Raw genomic sequence first — 19,931 nt, forward strand, 5'->3', positions numbered from 1 at the left:
GCTCTTCAGCTTTGAAACAGAGATGAACACCGCCCCCTAGAGTCAAGAACGACTAGCACATATTTGTAAGGGGAACCTTTACCTACATCAGGGGTATCCAACCTTTGCCAGGCAACCATGCTGGCTGGGGAATTCTGGGAGTTGAAGCCCATGGGTTTTAAAATGGCCAAAGTTGGATACTTCTGTTCTACAAACCGCAGCAATCATCAGAAAAAAATAAGGTTGGGAAACCCCGGACTATGAACGTGTGTGTGAATGACACCTTCACTCTCTTTCCACTACCTCCCAGCAGTTTTAGATGCTCTCCCATCATCCCTTTCCAATTTTGGCTGCTCCCCATAGACTCCTTGGCACCTTGGCCTTATAAAGTGGACGCCCTGGAAGTGTGAAGCTTAAATGAAGAATGTCGACTCTTGGCAAAGTTCAGCAGATGATGGCTCTGGCCTGCTCTTGTGTATGTGATAACGGACACCGTGCCTCGTTTTAGATGACCAGCTCTTGTTCTGAGACTGTGAACCAGCTGGCAGGTGTGTGCACGAAAGCTTGAACAGAAGCCACGAGGCTTAAAAAGCTTGCTGAGATACCCAGGATCTTTTCTTGGGATTGGCATGGCTTAGAGAACTGACTGCCACAAAAAAGATCAGGAAGAGAGATCATCTGTGTTGGAAGGTCTGTTTTCAAGAGGATCTTGACTTTTGCTTCTCACGTTCGTCACCTTAAGCTACCTTGCTCCAAGTTCAAAACAGCAATCCATCTATACCGGTACTGTCCATGTTTGATTGGCAGCAATCTCAACAAGATTCCCCAAGAATCTGCTGATCTCTCAGATCCTTCCAGATGGAGAATCCAAATGTTGAATTCCCTGAGATCGTTTTTGTGTGATCTGCTTCATCTACAGTATTTGGTGCATGGTATAGTGGTTATCTTGTTACTCAACTACTTTGAAGCTCATCAGATTTGGTACTCAATGCATTTTGATGCGAAGGTTTTGTCCTTTTACTCTTCATTTGTTCAGGATTCAATGCATAAGCTAGGACTTGTCGTTGTCGGCTGCCTTGTGACTCACTACATTATTCCTTAAGGGAAAATTTTGTTCGGTTCTCATCGTTTTTGGTACTCATCACACCTCCTGGAACCGATTGGCAATAAGCATCAGGTACCTGTATATATGCCCAGTAGCAAAGGAAGCTCTTTCCCACCTCAAACCACAATATTTATCCACAACTAGATATTTATGCACAACTAGATGCTTTGTTAGTTAACACTGGATGGGAGCCAGTGACCTTAAAACTAGAGAAGGTATTTCTGGCAGATGGGACTCAGCCATGGCTATTTGGCTACCATAGTTAGAGTACTATACTAGTGTTCAGTGATGTTGTAGGTTTATCAGAACATAGAGTCATAGTGCTGGAAGAGACCTTGAAGGTCTTCTGATACAAGCCCCTCTCCAAGATAGGAGACCTTATTGCATCCCAGGGAAATGGCTGTTCAATCTTTTCTTGAAGACCTCCAGTGATGGAGAACCCATAACTCTGGGAGGCAAGCTATTCCATTGATTAATTGTTCCCAGTGTCAGGAAATTTCTCCTTAGCTCTGGGTTGGATCTCCCTCTGATGAACTCCATTGCTTTTTGTCCTACTCTCAGGTGCTTTGGAGAATAAGTTGGCCCCTCTTCTCTGGGACTGCCTTTCAGGTGCTGGAAGACAGTTATCCTGTCCCCCTTAATCCTTCTCTTTGATAGGCTAGGCATACCTATCTCCCTCCAACCATTCATCATATGATTTAGCCTCCAGGCCCCTGAACATCTTTATTGCTGTTTACCATACCTTTGACTGGTGGTTTTGGACGAGTCCTGACCAGTCTAGCCTACCTAGACTGGTATTATGTCTAGGGGTATTAGACATACCCCTAGGGGTATTATGAGGTATTATGATGATAAGACATGTTAATCATGGATGGATGGCTTTCTTGTAAATCTTCCACTTTTCCCCAATCTTACAGGAGGGTGGGGAGTGATCTGATGTCTGATAAGGCTGAGCAGCTTTACAAAAAAGTAGTATACTCCATACAGGAGGAGGAGGAAGAGAAGGAGAAGGAAGAGGAAGAGGAAGAGGAGGAGGAGGAAGAATAAGAAGAGGAGGAGGAGGAGGAAGAAGAAGAGGAGGAGGAGGAAGAGAAGGAGAAGGAAGAAGAAGAGGAAGAGGAGGAGGAGGAGGAAGAATAAGGAGGAGGAGGAAGAAGAAGAAGAAGAAGAGGAGGAGGAGGAAGAGGAGGAGGAGGAGGAGGAAGAGAAGGAGAAGGAAGAAGAAGAAGAAGAGGAGGAGGAAGAGGAGGAGGAGGAAGAAGAGGAGGAGGAGGAGGAGGAAGAGGAGGAGGAGGAAGAAGAAGAAGAAGAAGAAGAAGAAGAAGAAGAAGAAGAAGAAGAAGAAGAAGAGGAGGAGGAGGAGGAGGAGGAAGAAGACAGCAAAAACAATTAAAACAACAGCAGCAGCAGCAGAAGAAGAAGAAGAAGAAGAAGAAGAAGAAGAAGAAGAAGAAGAAGAAGAAGAAGAAGAAGAAGAAGAAGGAAGAAGAAGAAGAAGAAGAAGAAGAAGAAGACAGCAAAAACAATTAAAACAACAGCCGAAGCCTAATCTAGACAACTGAACATCCCAGAAGACCCACAGAGGGGATAGCCTGGATTGGGAAAAGCTAGCATTATATCAAGGCTATCCCTTAAACTTCCAAGATTTCTGCTGAATGTCTATAGAGATTCTCAATCATCCAGGTCTTGGTTTCACTTCTCAGATGAAAAGTTTTTTTGTTTTCTTGAATACTTTTCACTTCCCAGATGAGGTGAAACATTTTCAAGGGAAAAAAAACCAAGACCGTCCAGTTTCCTTTGGTAAATGCATCTTTGGGGATTCCTGCTGCATCCTAGAGGTGAAGGTCTGTTTTCCTTTGAGTGAGAAGGGAGGCCAAATCAAGGAAAAATCCAGGAGAAAAATTACCCAGGAGAAATGAAGCCAAGCATCGACCAGGAGGGCAGCTGAGCTCTTCAACTCCTTTTGGGAAGGGACATGCCCCATCCAGGTCATAAGGAGGAAATGCCGTGACAGCTCCCCCACAACTTTCCCAGGATGGCTAAAGGAGGAAACCAGGAGGGATGGTGTTTTGTGGACTTGGCACTTTGCGTCAAATTATGTCTGTCCAGTGAAAGATTAATCCCCGCTGGAAAAGTTGCAAGGGAGATGCCAATGCAAACAGGACTCACTCGGACATTTTTAGTTTCCTTTGCTCTCTCGGTTTTTGCTGACCTGATGACACTCACTAGACTCCTTGGCTCCTGGGCTGAATAAAAGAGACACAGGGAATGAATGTGTATGCCTGTTTGAGAGAGAGAGAAAGAGAATGAAAGGACTTAAAAGAAAAAAGAGGTAGAATCTATGGTAATAACTAATGATCACATGTAAAGACTTTATGTAAACAAAAGATTAGGATAGGAAGAGATAGATGATACAAGATAGATAGACGATAGAGATAGATAGATGTGTTAATACCATTTTATAATGCCTTGGTAAGGCCACATTTGGAATACCGCATTCAGTTTTGGTCGCCACGATATAAAAAAGATGTGGAGACTCTAGAAAGAGCGCAGAGAAGAGCAACAAAGAGGATTAGGGGACTGGAGACTAAAACATATGAAGAACAGTTGCAGGAACTGGGTATGTTCAGCTTAAGAGAAAGAAGGACTAGGGGAGACATGATAGCAGTCTTCCGATATCTCAGGGGTTGCCACAAAGAAGAGGGAATCAAGCTATTCTCAAAAGCACCTGAGGGTAGAACAAGAAGCAATGGGTGGAAACTAATCAAGGAGAGAAGCATCCTAGAACTGAGGAGAAATTTCCTGACAGTGAGAACAATTAATCAGTGGAACAGAAATTGCCTCCAGAAGTTGTGAATGCCCCAACACTGGAAGTCTTTAAGAAGATGTTGGATAGCCATTTGTCTGAAATGGTATAGGGTTTCCTGCCTAGGCAGGGGGTTGGACTAGAAGACCTCCAAGGTCCCTTCCAACTCTGCTATTGTAAATTGTGGATAGATGGATAGATGGATGGATGGATGGATGGATGGATGGATGGATGGATAGATGATAGATAGATAGATAGATAGATAGATAGATAGATAGATAGATAGATGATAGATAGATTGATTGATTTTCTGTCCTCTTTTGATAGATAGATAGATGATAGATTGATTGATTTTCTGTCCTCTTTTGAATCCAGTTGTAATATTGTAATAACTGGATAATGATCACCGTGATAAACTTTGAGTATACAGAAGATTAAGACAGGGAGGGAGGGAGGGATGAAGGAAGGAAGGAAATACATAAATAAATAAATAAATAAATAAATAAATAAATAAATAAATAAATAAATAAATAAATAAATAAATAAATAAATATTTTTATGTGATTCTGGAAATCCAATTGTAATATAATAATTGGATAGTGACTATAGCCAAAGACTTTGAATATATAAGAGATTAGAACAGGGTGGATGGATGGATGGATGGATAGATAGATAGATTATTTTCCTGTGATTCTTTGAATCCAAGAACACCATGACTCAAAAGGACCCATTCAAACTGCTATGATTTGGAGTATTTTTCAACCTGCCTGTTGGAAATAATAAGAGGAAAGAGGCCACGAGGTTTAGCCTACAGCAGCTGAAGACTTGTTTCTTTTTGTTTGTCCCTTGTTGCCGAGTATCTGTCTGAACATCTTGGGAACTGATAGATCTGCACTTCATCCCAAGAGGGTTTTCTAAGCCACAGTGCCCCAGACATTTTGGTGCCTTGTGACTTGTCTAGAGACAGATATATCGAAGTGAACATTGGGCCAGAGAAAGTTCTCCTGGATGAGAGCTGCATCAAAGCGAACTTTTTGATGGGTGGATGCTGGAGGTGTATGAACAGATGACACATAAAAAAAAATGTTCCTTGGACAACGGGAGAACCATTGTCTCGGAAAAGAAGTGATATATTATTTTCATAAATAGGATATTGTGCATGGATTCCTCTCTCAGAAAGAAAATATTTTAACAGAATAACAGAGTTGGAAGGGACCTTAGAGGTCCTCTAGTCCAACCCCCTACTCAAGCAGCAGACCCTATGCAATTCCAGATAAGTGGCTGTCCAATCTCTACCTAAGTGGAAAGCTTGCTAAACCTAGATTTTCCCATGAGAGTTTAATACAAGATCAAAGCCATTATATTTATGCACACATAAAGGTAAACGTTCCCCTCGCACATATGTGCTAGTCGTTCCCGACTCTAGGGGGCGGTGCTCATCTCCCATTTCAAAGCCGAAGAGCCAGCACTGTCTGAAGATGTCTCCGTGGTCATGTGGCCGGCATGACTAAACACCAAAGGTGCACGGAACGCTGTTACCTTCCCACCAAAGGTGGTTCCTATTTTTCTACTTGCATTTTTACAAGCTTTCTAACTGCTAGGTTGGTATGAAGCTGGGACAAGTAACGGCAGCTCACTCTGTTATATGGCGCTAGGGATTCGAACTGCTGACCTTTCTGATTGACAATCTCAGCTTCTTAGCCACTAAGCCACCTTAAACACACATACATACACATAAATATGCACACAAGAGATAGATGATAGGTAGGTAGGTAGGTAGGTAGGTAGATAGATAGGTAGGTAGGTAGGTAGGTAGGTAGGTAGGTAGGTAGGTAGGTAGGTAGGTAGGTAGATAATAAAATGGCTTTTCTCTTATTTATAACTTTGCTGTTATATGTAATCAAGCACTTATGCTTTGTTTTTTGAGTAGTGGTTTGAGGGGCTGCAGGTTGCCCACCCACATCAACACATTGCATGTATAACCCTTATTTTCACTTTTGAAACCCAGTTCTGTAGGATGGAAACCAAACCCTACCCTCAGCGTGACTTGGATTTATAAGAAGCAGCTTTCATTGCTGCTCATGGAGGTTCCCCCCCCTTAAGCTTCCCATTTATTTATGTCTGTCAAAGAGGCATGAAGGTTGTTTTAAATCTCATTTTCTGGATTGTAGGAACAGGTTTAATTGGGCGGGCCTCTGCTTCTCATAAGCAGGCATCACCAGCCCAATGCAATGGGGAAGTGCAATGAAATGACACCTTTTTTTCTTAACTTGGATCCCAGTTATGATTTTTTTTATTACATCTATGAGAGGTGCATGCAGTGGTGTGCTAGCAAATGTTTAACAACCAGCTCTCTGAAAAGAAAATGGATTGACTGATTATGTGCCATTAAGTAATTCTGGACACCTAGCAACCACATAGATCTGTCTGTCTGTCTGTCTGTCTGTCTGTCTGTCTGTCTGTCTGTCTGTCTGTCTATCTATCTATCTATCTATCTATCTATCTATCTATCTATCTATCTATCTATCTATCTATCTATCTATCTATCTATCTATCTATCCTGTTTCCCTGAAAATAACACCTCCCTGGCTAATAAGCCCAATCGGGCTTTGAGCGCATGCACTAAAATAAGCTCTGTCCGAAAATATTGCGACACAGCAGCAGCCATGAGGTGACCACACTCGCCGCCTCCTGCACCTCAAAAATAATAAGACCTCCCCCAAAATAAGGCCGAGTGCTTATTTTGGGGTCAAAAGAAAATAAGACCCTGTCTTATTTTCAGGGAAACAAGGTATCTATCTATCTATCTATCTATCTATCTATCTATCTATCTATCTATCTATCTATCTACCTATCATCTATCTACCTACCTACCTACCTACCTACTAACCAACCTACCAACCAACCATATCTATCTATTCCTAACCTGCTCTCTGAGAACCAAGAGCAGCGCATAGAGTTATTCTTAGTTTCTTTATTGTTATTCATCTACAGACAGAATTTTGCCAGACTAAAACAGCTATCTGCAATAACCATAGACAGACTCTATGAACTGCTAGGGAGGAGCTGTCTTAGCCATCTTCCTGCCCACCAGACATTGATGAAGTTTGCAGTGTCCCGGAGACATATAATTTATCTTTTGCAAACTTCTGACAAGCAAATGGGGAAAGACAGATTCACTTACCAACCGTGTTATTAATTTAAAAACTGTAGAGATGATCCTGTGGCAAGAAAGGTCATAAAATGGGGCAAGACTCACTTAACAACTCTCTCTCTTAGCAACAAAAATGTTGGGCTTAGTTGTGATCATAAACCGAGGGCTACCTGTATACGCAGTGACTCAGTGGCTAAGACACTGAGTTGTCGATCAGAAAAGTCGGCAGTTCGAATCCCTAGCGCCGCGTAACGGAGTGAGCTCCCGTTACTTGTCCCAGCTTCTGCCAACCTACCGTGTTTTTCGGAGTATAAGATGCACCTTTTCCCTCAAAAAAGAGGCTGAAAATCTGGGTGCGTCTTATACACTGAATACAGCATTTTTTGCCTCCTGAAACCCCGCCCTCTTTACCAAAATCGCCGTGCAAAGCCTGTAGAGGGCTTTCAGAGAGCTCCGGGGGGGGCAGAAATGAGGAAAAAATGGGCCGTTTTTTGCTCAATTTTGCCCCCCAGGAGCACTCCATAAGCTTCCTAATGCCCTTTTTTTGACAAAAAAACAGGTTCGTTTTTGCGAAAAACAGGCCGTTTTTGCTCATTTTTGCCCCACCCCCACGAACACTCTACAAGCCTCCTAAGGGTTATTCATGCCCTTTTTTTTTTTTGAAAAAAAACAGGCCCATTTTCATGAAAAACGGGCCATTTTTGGGAGGTTTGCAGAGTGCAAAAACTTTTTTTAAATTATTTGTCTCTTCAAAACCTTGATGCGTCTTATACTCCGAAAAATACGTTAGCAGTTCGAAAGCATGTCAAAAGGCAAGTAGAAAAATAGGAACCTGGCCCTTTGTGCTGGCCCTTTGGCTTAGAAATGGAGATGAGCACCGCCCCCTAGAGTCAGGAACGATTAGCACGTATGTGCGAGAGGAACCTTTGCCTTTACCTTTTCCTGTATACCTTTTGTAATTACCTTCACCCCAAAAATCATTTTGCAAAGCAACCCCAACACCTCCAGACCTCGCTGATACTGCTGGTCCCATTACCACGGCCGCCCCACAAAGAACAAACATCTGATGCCCCAGCCATCATGGCTCACCTCTGCTTTCAATTGGCTCCCCAAATTCCAGAAAATTTAACTGTCAGCTCTTGCAAGTCGGTATCGACTAGCTGCAGCACATCATTGGGGGCACATCAGAGGACCCCAAAGGATTCCCTCTTTTTTGGGGGGGAATAATCAGCAGTTTTGCAAGAACTCTTCTGACCCTGTAGCAAGGGTGTCAGAAACAGACTGGGAATTGTTATGGTGGTTGTGACTGATGCTCAGACGCTTCACTGCCCCTGCTGTGGAAAGCTTCTGAACAACAACCTGCTCCTTTGTCTCTGGCCTCAGTTGGCCTTTTCTGGCTGCAAGAAGGGAGGGAAAACAACGACAGCAGTTTTGGAACAGGAAACAATTGCTTGGCATAGAAATTTCTGTTCTTCATCCATCAGTCTCTATATCAGCGATGGCTAACCTTTTAGGCATGCTGACAACCATAATGCAATGAGTGTGCGACATCTCCCCCATGTGCCACGTCCCCTTGCGCATGCACGCGTGACTCCCTGCGCAACCTCTCCTATGTGACCCACCCTGCCCCCGTTTTGGACCACCCTGAAGCCTCCTGGGACCAAAAATGGTCCACGGGGGAGGGGAAATGCCACCCTCCCGTGCTGCCCCCAAGCACAGCAGAGACCCGGAAATCAGCTGGCCGGCGGGAGGTGCCCGCGCATGCGCGGTGGAGCTGAGCTGGGGCGACAGATCGCTTGCTCGCAGAGAGGTCTCCGCGTTCCACCTGTGCCATAGGTTCGCCATCCCGGTTCTATACAGTCTGGTTTTCAACATTCGCTCATCTTCTAGCCCAGTGTTTCTCAAACTTGGCGACTTTAAGTCCTGTGGACTTCAACTCCCAGAATTCCCCAGCCAGCTATGCTGGCTGGGGGATTCTGGGAGTTGAAGTCCACAGGACTTAAAGTCGCCAAGTTTGAGAAACACTGTTCTAGCCCATCCAAAAAGCACAATTCCAGCTAAGGCCGGAGAAGCTGCCCACTCCAGATTCCCTCTGGTGTCATTTGAGGTCAGGTACTCCTCCCCACCTTCCCAAACCCATCCCTAAATCAGTGAATGGAAGCTCCGTGCCCCGCGGGGGAGCATGAACCACTCTCCTTGGGGCGTTGAGTCAAGGTCCTATAACAATAGCAGGCCTTTTCTGGGATCCGAGGGAGTCTGTAACTCTCCCTAATATCAGATCCAAAAAGTTGGGCAAGGCTGGGATCCTCTGAGATGCCGTGGGAGATAGCCGTGAGTTACCTTGCAGGGTGATTCGAGGACAGCCAAGGTATCTGCCGAGCGCTTTGAACATTCTCAAAGTGCTGTGTTAGACTCAAGCATTCCTTGGAGAATTAAGCCCAGCCCTGCCAACCGAGTCCTTCAAAGAAGACCTGTAGCAATGGGCATGACTCACCCTCCCCTGATACCATCGCCCGTCCCAGACAGCTCGCAACCCCATAATTTGGAACAGTTTTCCCGATGCTTTCCAAAGCCCTGTAGGAATCCTTGTTCCTAAGAATTGCTCTCGCTTGTAGGTGCACCACCACCACCCATGGGCTGCCTCTGCCCTACCTTAACCCTTTTGCGGGCTCCAGAATACATGCAGAACAGACCGGAATGAACCCAGCTAGAAATGGGAGCCACGTCTTCGGCATTTTGGAATGTTTCGGGGGAAGATGAGTGCCATCCCTTTGACCTCTTGAAAATATTTGAAACCTGATTAAAATTCACATCATTTTCCCCAGGGTTTTGCCAGGAAAGGTGGTGTTTGGTGCATTTGGTACCTAAAGCTTAAGGCATCCCCTTATCAACCCTAAAACTCCCTCAATGTGGAGTTTTCGCCCACTCCAATTACGGCACAAATTACAAACTTTTCCCCTGCGGCACTTTGAAAAGACACACAAACACACAGAGACAGATTAACAGAGTTGGAAGGGACCTTACAGGTCATCTAGTCCAACGCCCTGCTCAAGCAGGAGACCCTACATCATTTCTGACAAATGGCAGTCCGATCTCTTCTTGAAAGTCTCAAGTGATGAAGCCCCCACAACTTTCGAAGGCAACTTCTCTTCCATTGGTTGGTTGTTCTTACGGTCAGAAAGTTCTTCCTTATTTTTGGTTGAATCTCTCCTTGGTCAGTTTCCATCCATTATTCCTTGTGTGGCCTTCAGGTGCGTTGGAAAATAGCTTGAGCACTCCTCTCCGTGACAGGCCCTCAAATATTGGAAGGTTGCTATCATGTCTCCCCTGGTCCTTCCTTCTCTTCACTAGACTAGCCATGCCCAGTTCCTGCAACCGTTCTTCGTGTGTTTTAGCCTCTGGTCCATCATCTTTGTTGCTCTTCTCTGCACTTTTTCTAGAGTCTCAACATCTTTTTTTATAGTTTGGTGACCAAAACTGGAAGCAGGATTCCAAGTGTGGCCTTACTAAGGCTTTATAGAGTGATATTAGTACTTCCCTTGATCTTGATTGTATCCCTCTGTTAATGCAGTTTAGGATTGCATTGGCTTTTTTGGCTGCCACCGCACACTGTTGACTCATATTTAGCTGGTTGTCCACTAAGACTCCAAGATCCACTTCAAGACTACTTTCCAAGAACACTTCGGAAATGAACAGTGAAAAACAGAATAAAACCCATATTAACATTAAGAAAGATTCACAAAAAGGGTGAAGTGGTTTGTGCAGCAACGGAAATAATTTGCAAGGGTAGAAAAGTATGGAGAGTGGCTTAAAACTCATTAAAACTCTTCCCTTTTCTTTTTTAATAGTTTGCCCTTAATTTTTTCCCCTTTTTGCTTAATATTTCCTACTGCTTTTCTGCAGGGGGGCAATGTTGGTGATTCTGAAAGAGGACTATGTCCCCTTGTACCACATCCACTGTTTGCAGCTAGAAGGCAGCAGTTACAGCGTAGGGATTCGAACCTTTATATAGCTTTTTTTAAAATTAACTACTTGTTCCTCTCTCTGCTTAAAAATGAGTTTCCAGTCCTCTTGGAAGTTGGAGAAAGCTTGAAAACAAATGGGTCACTTGAGTTCCTACCTGATCATGTGAGCTTCAACTCGGATTTCCATACCTGTCTTTCCTCTTTCCTCCTTTTATCCTTAATCATGAACTCCCTTGATAAAACAAGTTCTTTCAAAAACCTTGTAATTGGAAAAGGAATAAATGCCCTTAATTAGAACCAAGTAATCCTTGCGCTCCTGCTTTGTGTAACCCCCAGGGAGTTTCCACCATGTAGCATTTGCATTTTGTTTTTAACCATTTTTCTCTTAAGCATTTATGTATGCATGCAAATTTCTGGAAATTCAATATCTGACCTTTTTTTTTTTAACCCTCTGCCATTAAAAAGAGACTAAAATAGTGAAAAGCAAGCATGTATTGCTAGCCGACATACAAAGAGGTCGCATATTCTCAGTTCTCTGGCCAACCCCACAGCAGCTTCTGAAAAATCAATCAGGGGCCTTGAAAATACAGTAAGAGGGATAAATAAGAGAAGATGTATTTTCCCTATCTGAAGGCTTTTTGCTGGACAAAATGAAACTCACTCTTCAAGCAACACAATAGTCAAATCGTAGAATGTTCTCAATTTTATTACTTAAAATGAAAGGTCTACCATGTTTCCCCAAAAATAAGACAGGGTCTTATTTTCTTTTGACCCCTGAAGTAAGCATTTGGCCTTATTTTCGGGGAGGTCTTATTAATTTTGAGCTGCAGGAGGCAGCGGGCGGGGTCACCTCATGGCTGCTGCCGTGTTGCAATATTTTCAGGGAGGGCTTATTTTGTGGGAAGGGTTTATTTTAGCACATGTGCTCAAAAGCACATGTTTGGCTTATTTAGCCAATTTGGCTTATTATCCAGGGAGGTCTTATTTTTGGGGAAACAGAGTATCTCCTTTAAGGTTTTTTTTTTTCATAATTAGGGTTAGGACAATTAATGACTTGCTTTTGAAAAAGACTTTTAGAAATAACAGAATCGTCAACGATATAATCCAGCCTAAATTAAAACATGGCTAAATTCCTTTGCATTCAGTGAGTGAGTGAAAATATCTGATTAGATCTTAGAAGGATGCTGGAATGTAACACACCGTTGTTCCTTGGTGGCTTCTGCTTTCTTGGGGGGGGGGAAATAGTGAGATTTGAGAAATGACCTCCTGTTGCATTTTACTAAGCTAGTATTAGATATTCTTCATATTTCCCATGAGATTTATGACCGTCCCATCAAAGCTACACCAGTCTGCAAAGACCTGGGATGCTTTGTCCCCTGAACCTGCCCTACTGAACTCATTTGGACAGCCCTTTCTCTAAGATATAATAAGATCTCCTGCATGGGCAGAGGTTGGACTAGAAGACCTCCAAAGTTTCATCCAGCCCTATAATTCCAAATACAGCTCTTAGCCAGACAGACCAGATTTTACTGTAAGAAAAATTGGATAGGGTGTATTACAGAGGTGGTATTCAGCGGGTTCTGACCGGTTTGGGCGAACCTGTAGCAGAGATTGCGAGTGGGCCTGCCCACCCGCCCTGGCTCTTCGCGGTCCTATTTAGCAACATTTTTTAGGCCGGGCACATGCGTGGAAGGCACGCAGGGAAGCAAAGCTCCTGCGCGGAAGGTGCATGCACAAGCAAGCATGCGCGCGCGGGGCGAACCGGTGGTAGAAATAAGTGAAACACACCGCTGGTGTATCACTAAGCTACGGAAACAAGAACATTAAAGCATTGGAAATGGCTTTTGATGTGTTAAATGGTTGGTTTGTGTTATGAAGGGATTCAAGGTAGGTTGGGTTCCAATCCTGGAGTTGTCAAAATAAAGTCCCAGAATGACACTCCCCCTCCCCCCCAAAAAAAACACCCCAACACCATCTCAATAGTTCTCATTCACAAAAATAAATTGGAATACTTAGAGTTTCTGATTTCTTCTCTTGCATACAGGTAGTCCTCAACTTAAAACCATTCATTTAAGGATTGTTCGAACTTCAGAATATCACTAAAAAAGTGACTTAGGACTGTTGGTTGTACCTTGCTCAACAGTAGTAACTGTGAAAGGGATCTTGGAGTCCTAGTGGACAACCATTTAAATATGAACCAGCAGTGTGCAGCAGCTGCCAAAAAAGCCAACACAGTTCTAGGCTGCATCAACAGAGGGATAGAATCAAGATCACGTGAAGTGTTAATACCACTTTATAATGCCTTGGTAAGGCCACACTTGGAATACTGCATTCAGTTCTGGTCGCCACGATGTAAAAAAGATGTGGAGACTCTAGAAAGAGTGCAGAGAAGAGCAACCAAGATGATTAGGGGACTGGAGGCTAAAACATACGAGGAACGGTTGCAGGAAGTGGGTATGTCTAGTTTAATGAAAAGAAGGACTAGGGGAGACATGATAGCAGTCTTCCAATATCTCAGGGTTTGCCACAAAGAAGAGGGAGTCAAACTATTCTCCAAGGCACCTGAGGGTAGAACAAGAAGCAATGGGTGGAAACTAATCAAGGAGAGAAGCAACTTAGAATTGAGGAGAAACTTCCTGGCAGAACAATTAATCAGTGGAACAGCTTGCCTCCAGAAGTTGTGAATGCTCCAACACTGGAAGTCTTTAAGAAGATGTTGGATAGCCATTTGTTTGAAACGGTACAGGGTTTCCTGCCTAGGCAGGGGGTTGGACTAGAAGACCTCCAAGGTCCCTTCCAACTCTGCTATTGTATTGTATTGTTTTTCACACATACGACCATTACAGCATCCCCATGTTCACATGATCAAAATTCAGACACTTGTCAACTGATTCATATTTATGACGGTTGCAGTGTCCTGGGAGCATGTGATCATTTTTTGCAACCTTCTAATAATCAAAGTCAACAAGGGAGCCAGATTCACTTAATGACCGTGTTACTAGATTCACTATTTAAGAAAGAAGACATATTGGGGGGGGGGCAAAATTCACTTAACAAGTTCATTTAGCAACAGAAACTTTGGGCTCAGTTGTAGTCATAAGTAGAGGACTACCTATACTTCTCCCAAACATTGAGTGACGTTGGCTAGGAATGTTAGGAGTTGCTTCCCATCCCAAGCCAGGTTGGGAAAAATGCCTTTAAAACATAGCCTGGTTGTGAATCACATTGGCAAGTCCAAACAAATCAGTTTTAGTCGAGCCTTTGTGCCGTTAAGCCAATCTCAAATACTGAGGTTTGGAAGTTTCACAACCTGCACTACTGGGTTATTAATATTGGTTAGATAGCTTGCAAAGCATAATTGATAAAATCTGCATCATGTAGTCTTCCATTTTGTGATCAATCTTTAAGGTAAAGGTTCCCCTCGCACATATGTGCTAGTCGTTCCCTACTCTAGAGGGCAGTTCTCATCACTGTTTCAAAGCCGAAGATCCAGCGCTGTCCGAAGATGTCTCCGTGGTCATGTGGCCAGCATGACTCAATGCCAAAGGCACACAGAACGCTGTTACCTTCTCACCAAAGGTTGTCCCTATTTTTCTACTTGCATTTTTTTACGTGCTTTCGAACTGCTAGGTTGGCAGAAGCTGGGACAAGTAACAGGAGCTCCCTCTGTTACATGGCGTAGTTTGGAGAACCAATAAATACCACCTCTGACTGGCTCCACCCCCATCTATTCTCTGCCTCCCGAGTCCCAGCTGATCAGGAGGAAATGGGGATTTTGCAGTATCCTTCCCCTGGAGTGGGGAGACAATGGGGATTTTATAGTATCCTTCCCCCTGGAGTGGGGAAGGAATGGAGATTTTACAGTATCCGTCCCCTGGAGTGGGGAGGGAATGGGGATTTTGCAGTAACCTTCCCCTGGAGTGGGGAGGGAATGGGGATTTTGCAGTAACCTTCCCCTGGAGTGGGGAGGGAATGGGGATTTTGCAGTAACCTTCCCCTGGAGTGGGGAGGGAATGGGGATTTTGCAGTATCCTGCCCCTGTCACACCCACCAAGCCATGCCACACCCACCAAGCCACGCCCACAGCACCGGCAGTTTAAAAAAATTGAATCCCACCACTGGGGTATTGAATAGTTCCTGCTGGCTGAACAACCCAAGAAACTCCTTCCAGGGCAGATTTTTAAAAGGAACCATGCGGCTGCTGGTTGGCAGAGCTTCACTTCCGAGGCTTGCATTTTCAGAAATAAATGCAGGAGGAAACAGAGGCATGCAGAAATTAGCCACGCTTATTTGAAAGTCCAGCAGCCAAATTGAATCCCAGGCAGGAGCAGAAAACATCTCCTGGATAAAGCTTTGGCTAGTTTGTCCCAGCAGCAGAAAATAGCTGCAACCACAAATATGTTGCTGCTGGGAGGATGACATCTTTGGAAATAGCTCTGTTCCTCCCACCACCACCACCACCACCAAGGAGGAGTGGACGGTGAAGAGGGCAGAATTGGCCCAAATGGCAAAACTGACCTACTTGATTGGAGACAGAACAATGAGTCCTTTTTATAAAAGATAGGAAAACTTTCATGAGCTTGTTTGCTGAACATGGATAAAAACAAACTGGGGATTTCTGGATTAAAGCTCTGATTAAAAACGGTTGACTATGGGAAGAAAGGGATTATATAAAGTAGGTAAAATGGAAAAAAGTGCCTAGCTGCTGTAAAGAAAATCAGACGCTGCTTCTTTGACTCCCCCCCTCTTTTTTTTTTCTTCCTTTATATTCGTGTTAATCTTACTGCTTGTATGTTTATCTGACGGTTATTTTTTTCTTCTACTTTTATTTCTTATATTCTTGTTTTTATTTAAATTGTGTAAAATCTCTATCCATCCATCGTCTGTCTGCCTGTCTATCATCTATACATCTATCATCTCTATCTATCTTCTATCTCTATCTATCTTCTATCTCTATCTCTCTATCTTCTATCTATCTATCTATCTATCTTTCTATCATCTATGTCTGTCTGTCTGTCTTTCTGTCTGTCTATCTATCATCTATATCTAGCTATCCATCTATCTATCTATCTATCTATCTATCTATCTATCTATCTATCTATCTATCTTTCTATCATCTATGTCTGTCTGTCTTTCTGTCTATCTGTCTATCTCTATCTATCTATCTATCTATCTATCTTTCTATCATCTATGTCTGTCTATCTATCTATCTATCTATCTATCTATCTATCTATCTATCTATACATACATACATACATACATACATACATACATACATACATAGATACATACAGAGGTAGCCCTCAATGTATGGCCATCATTTGGGACCAGGATTTCCATTCCTTAAGCAATGTAATTGTTAAACGCATTGCACCTCATGTTACAACCTTTTTGCCATGGTTCTTAAGTGAATCGCCAAAGTTTGTTAAGTGCAATTGTTAATGCGATCATTAACTGAATCCAATTCTCCCATCGATTTTTCTTGTCTGAAGCTGGCTAGGGAAGTCACCGCGTGGCAATCCCATGACTCCATGATGCTGCAACCATTGCAATATCATGCCTGTTGAACCCAAGAGCCCAAGTGTTGATCATGTGTCCATAGGGATGGGGTTGGTTGTAAGTACAAGGACTGGTTGTGTGAGTCACTTTTTTCAGTGCTGTTGTAACTTGGAATGGTTTGCTAACTGAACAGCTATAAGTCAAGTGTTATATATGAGATATATCACTGAGCTTGTCGATCAGCAGTTCAGCAGTTCAAATCCCTACCGACTGAGCTCCCATTCCCGTTACTTGTCCCACTTGCCACATGACCATGGAGACATCTTCGCACAGTGCTGGTTCTCCGGAGATGAGCACCACCCCCTACAGTCGGGAACGAATAGCACAGGGGTAAGCAAACTGTGGCTCTGGAGCCGCATGTGGCTCTTTTCTCCCTCTGCTGCAGCTCCGTCACCCGTCAGCGCCACAATTTTGAGACAAGCTTCCAGTGTGGGGGGGGGGGAGAAGCACAGTGCGCCAGGAGAAGACTCTATGGCAAGAGGAGGGTTTTCCAGTTGTCTCCACAATTGATAGGGCTTTCGGTTATGACCGGTAGAGGAAAAAGTACACCGCGCTAGGAGGAGACTCTATGGTGGGGGAACTGAACTTCCGGTCAGCTCCAGAATTGAACTTCCGGTTAGGACCTTTGTGGCTCCCGGTGTTTTCTTTTCTGTGGGAAATGGGTCCAAATGGCTCTTTGAGTGTTTAAGTTTGCCGACCCCTGGACTAGCACATATGTGCGAGGGGAACCTTTACCTTTACTTTATATGTAAAAGAAATGGTCTGCCTTATATTCTGTGGGTCCCCAGTGAGCGATTTTGAAAGCAAAGCAGAGGTGAAGCCAGTTAGAACCTGGGTAGGGCACTGCTGGGAATCCCAGGGCTGTAGACTAGGCTAAAGTCACCCAAACATTCAGTACCACCCACGTCCATCATGCTGTCAAGAAAGAGGCAAGAAGTTGTCTCTGGCAGTCAGGTGTTGCCCCGTTCCAAGCTTCTTCCAAGTGCATCAGAGTGACAGGTTCCAACACAACCTGCTCCTTGTTTTGCTAGTTCTACTACTGTGTCTCTTTTTTTTTTGTTAACAAAAAATATTATTTCACTAAATTCAGAAAGTTGGACTCTCACCGAGGGCCACTTCAACCGCCTCTTCTTGGTTTGGGGGGGTGGATCTTTCTTTGTTCGCAGCGGCTGCTGTCTGACTTTCTTCTGCCCCCCCCCCCTCTCTCTGCCTTCTTTCCTTTTGTGCAGAAAGATTTCACGATGCGAGAAGAGCTGCAGCAGAGCGACGTGGAACACTGGCTGGGCTTCATCACCTTCCTTTGCGAAGTCTTTGGCACCATGCGGAGCAGCACCGGGGAGCCCTTCCGTGTCCTTGTCTGCCCCATTTACACCTGCCTCAGGGAGGTGAGTCGGGTTGGGAGTGGAGGAGGGCCTGTCTTCCTTGCTTATACTATCCATCACTGTCTACAGAGCGCTTTTGACAAAAGAATGAAGGGAGCAGATTTGCCTGCCAGTGTCAGCTCTGGAAAATTTTGTGTTTTGGGGGGGTCTCCTCTCTTACAAGATCCCCTGTTCTGGACCAAGGCTTCCCAAGAGCATGAAGCAAACTCCTTGTCCCGACAAAAAACCCTTTTATTAATTTACTGCGAATTCTGCTCATTAACATCCAGCAAAATCTTTCAAGGGAGGATTTATCTGCAAAACTTGGCAAGGAGTCTCAGAGAGTCATGAACCAATTAAGTGAACTAATTGCCTCCTGCAAACTCCACTCCCTTTTCGCTCCCCTTTTGTTTCCTCTGGGAGGGGCCATTCATCATCCACCTGTGGCTTTACTCCCAAGTCGCCCCCCTGTTCTTTAGCTGTTCCCTTCACATCTGCACATGCACACACTGGGAACCAGCTCCAGCTGTTTGTCTGCCTCACTGATGTTTGACTCTGAACACAGCTGATAACTGGCATACGGCTCTGGCCCCCTCTCTGCCTCCGACACAGAGCCCTCATCTGAGCCTTCCCCAGACTCCAGGACTGGCCCAGGTTCCTCCCCAACCTCCTCACTGTCCGAATCTACTGCCATCTCTGCTGGTTGCTGGTGGGCCACAACAATCCCAATTGGGAATGCATAAAATTGCGGTGCACTTCAAACAATATTTGGGGATGCCATTGCCTGAAAAAGAAGAATTCATATAGCACCCGATAAATATTGATAAATGCGGCAAAACAATATTGGTTAGAACACAACATTCCGTGCCTGGTTAAGGCCTAGCATTTCATCTAAGGCAGAGGTGTCCAAACTTGGGAACTTTAAGATTTGTGGACTTCAACTCCCAGAATTCCCCAGCCAGCCTGGGGAATTCTGGGTGTTGAAGTCCACAAGTCTTAAAATTCCCAAGTTTGGACACCCCTAATCTAAGGGAAATCTTTCATATGTAGTCCTTCATTTATGATTAGCCACTTGGTGACCATTCAAAGTCACAATAGACCCTCCCCCAAAAGCTTCTTATAACCTGAATTTGAAGTTCCAATGGCCAGCATCCCATCCCATGGTAACATGACCATATTTGGGGCACTCAGCAGCTGGCCACCATTTATGGTCATATGTAGCATTTATAGATACTGTATGTGACCTCAAATTACAACATTTTTGCTGAAAACGTACTACATCTGAGGACTCTCAAACATGACTGTCACTGCTATGGGTGAACCCTGGTGGAGACAGATATAAATTCCAAAGAACCATCAACTCTTCTATGGGCTCTGGGAGATAAACCTAATCAAGGTTCATCTCCTAGAGCCCAAAGTTATTTTTTTTTAAAAAAAGGCCCAGGGGCGACATGATAGCAGTGTTCCAATATCTCAGTGGTTGCCACAAAGGAAAGGGGGTCAACCTATTCTCAAAACGAACCTGAAGGCAGGACAAGAAGCAATGGATGGAAACTAATCAAGGAGAGAAGTAACTTAGGACTAAGGAAAAAATTTCCTGACGTTGAGCAAAATCAATCCATGGAATGGCTTGCCTTCAAAAGTTGGGGGTCCTCCAACCCCAGAGGTTTTTAAGAAGAGATTGGACAACCATTTGTCTGAAATGGTATACTGTATTTTTCGGAGTATAAGACACACCAAGATTTTGAAGAGGCAAATTTTAAAAAAAGGTTTTGCACTCTGCAGACCTCCGAAAAATGGCCCTTTTTTGCGAAAAATGCAAAAAAAGGGGGGGCATGCATAGCTTTTAGGAGGCTTGTAGAGTGCTCCTGGGGGCTGGGGGGCAAAAAACAGCCCATTTTTTGCTCATTTTAATACAATAATACAATAGTAGAGTTGGAAGGGAACTTTGAGGCCTTCTAGTCCAACCCCCTGCCTAGGCAGGAAACCCTATACCGTTTCT

At 44.1% G+C, this 19,931-nt stretch overlaps 1 protein-coding gene across 3 annotated transcripts in view; it reads left to right on the top strand.

Annotated features, from left to right (window-relative positions):
• The window catches only part of CTIF (cap binding complex dependent translation initiation factor), a 175,437-nt gene that overhangs the window by 148,279 nt on the left and 7,227 nt on the right, over positions 1 to 19,931 (top strand). For 2 of the 3 annotated variants that reach the window (XM_081942537.1, XM_081942538.1), the window contains exon 10: positions 17,798 to 17,953. In XM_081942537.1, coding sequence (XP_081798663.1) covers positions 17,798 to 17,953 — 156 coding nt within the window. The remainder of the gene's footprint in view (positions 1 to 17,797; positions 17,954 to 19,931) is intronic. The other variant, XM_081942539.1, reaches the window with a different exon arrangement.

The sequence above is a fragment of the Natrix helvetica genome (assembly GCF_964273705.1).
Source record: "Natrix helvetica genome assembly, chromosome: 2".
Taxonomy (NCBI): Eukaryota; Metazoa; Chordata; class Lepidosauria; order Squamata; family Natricidae; genus Natrix; species Natrix helvetica.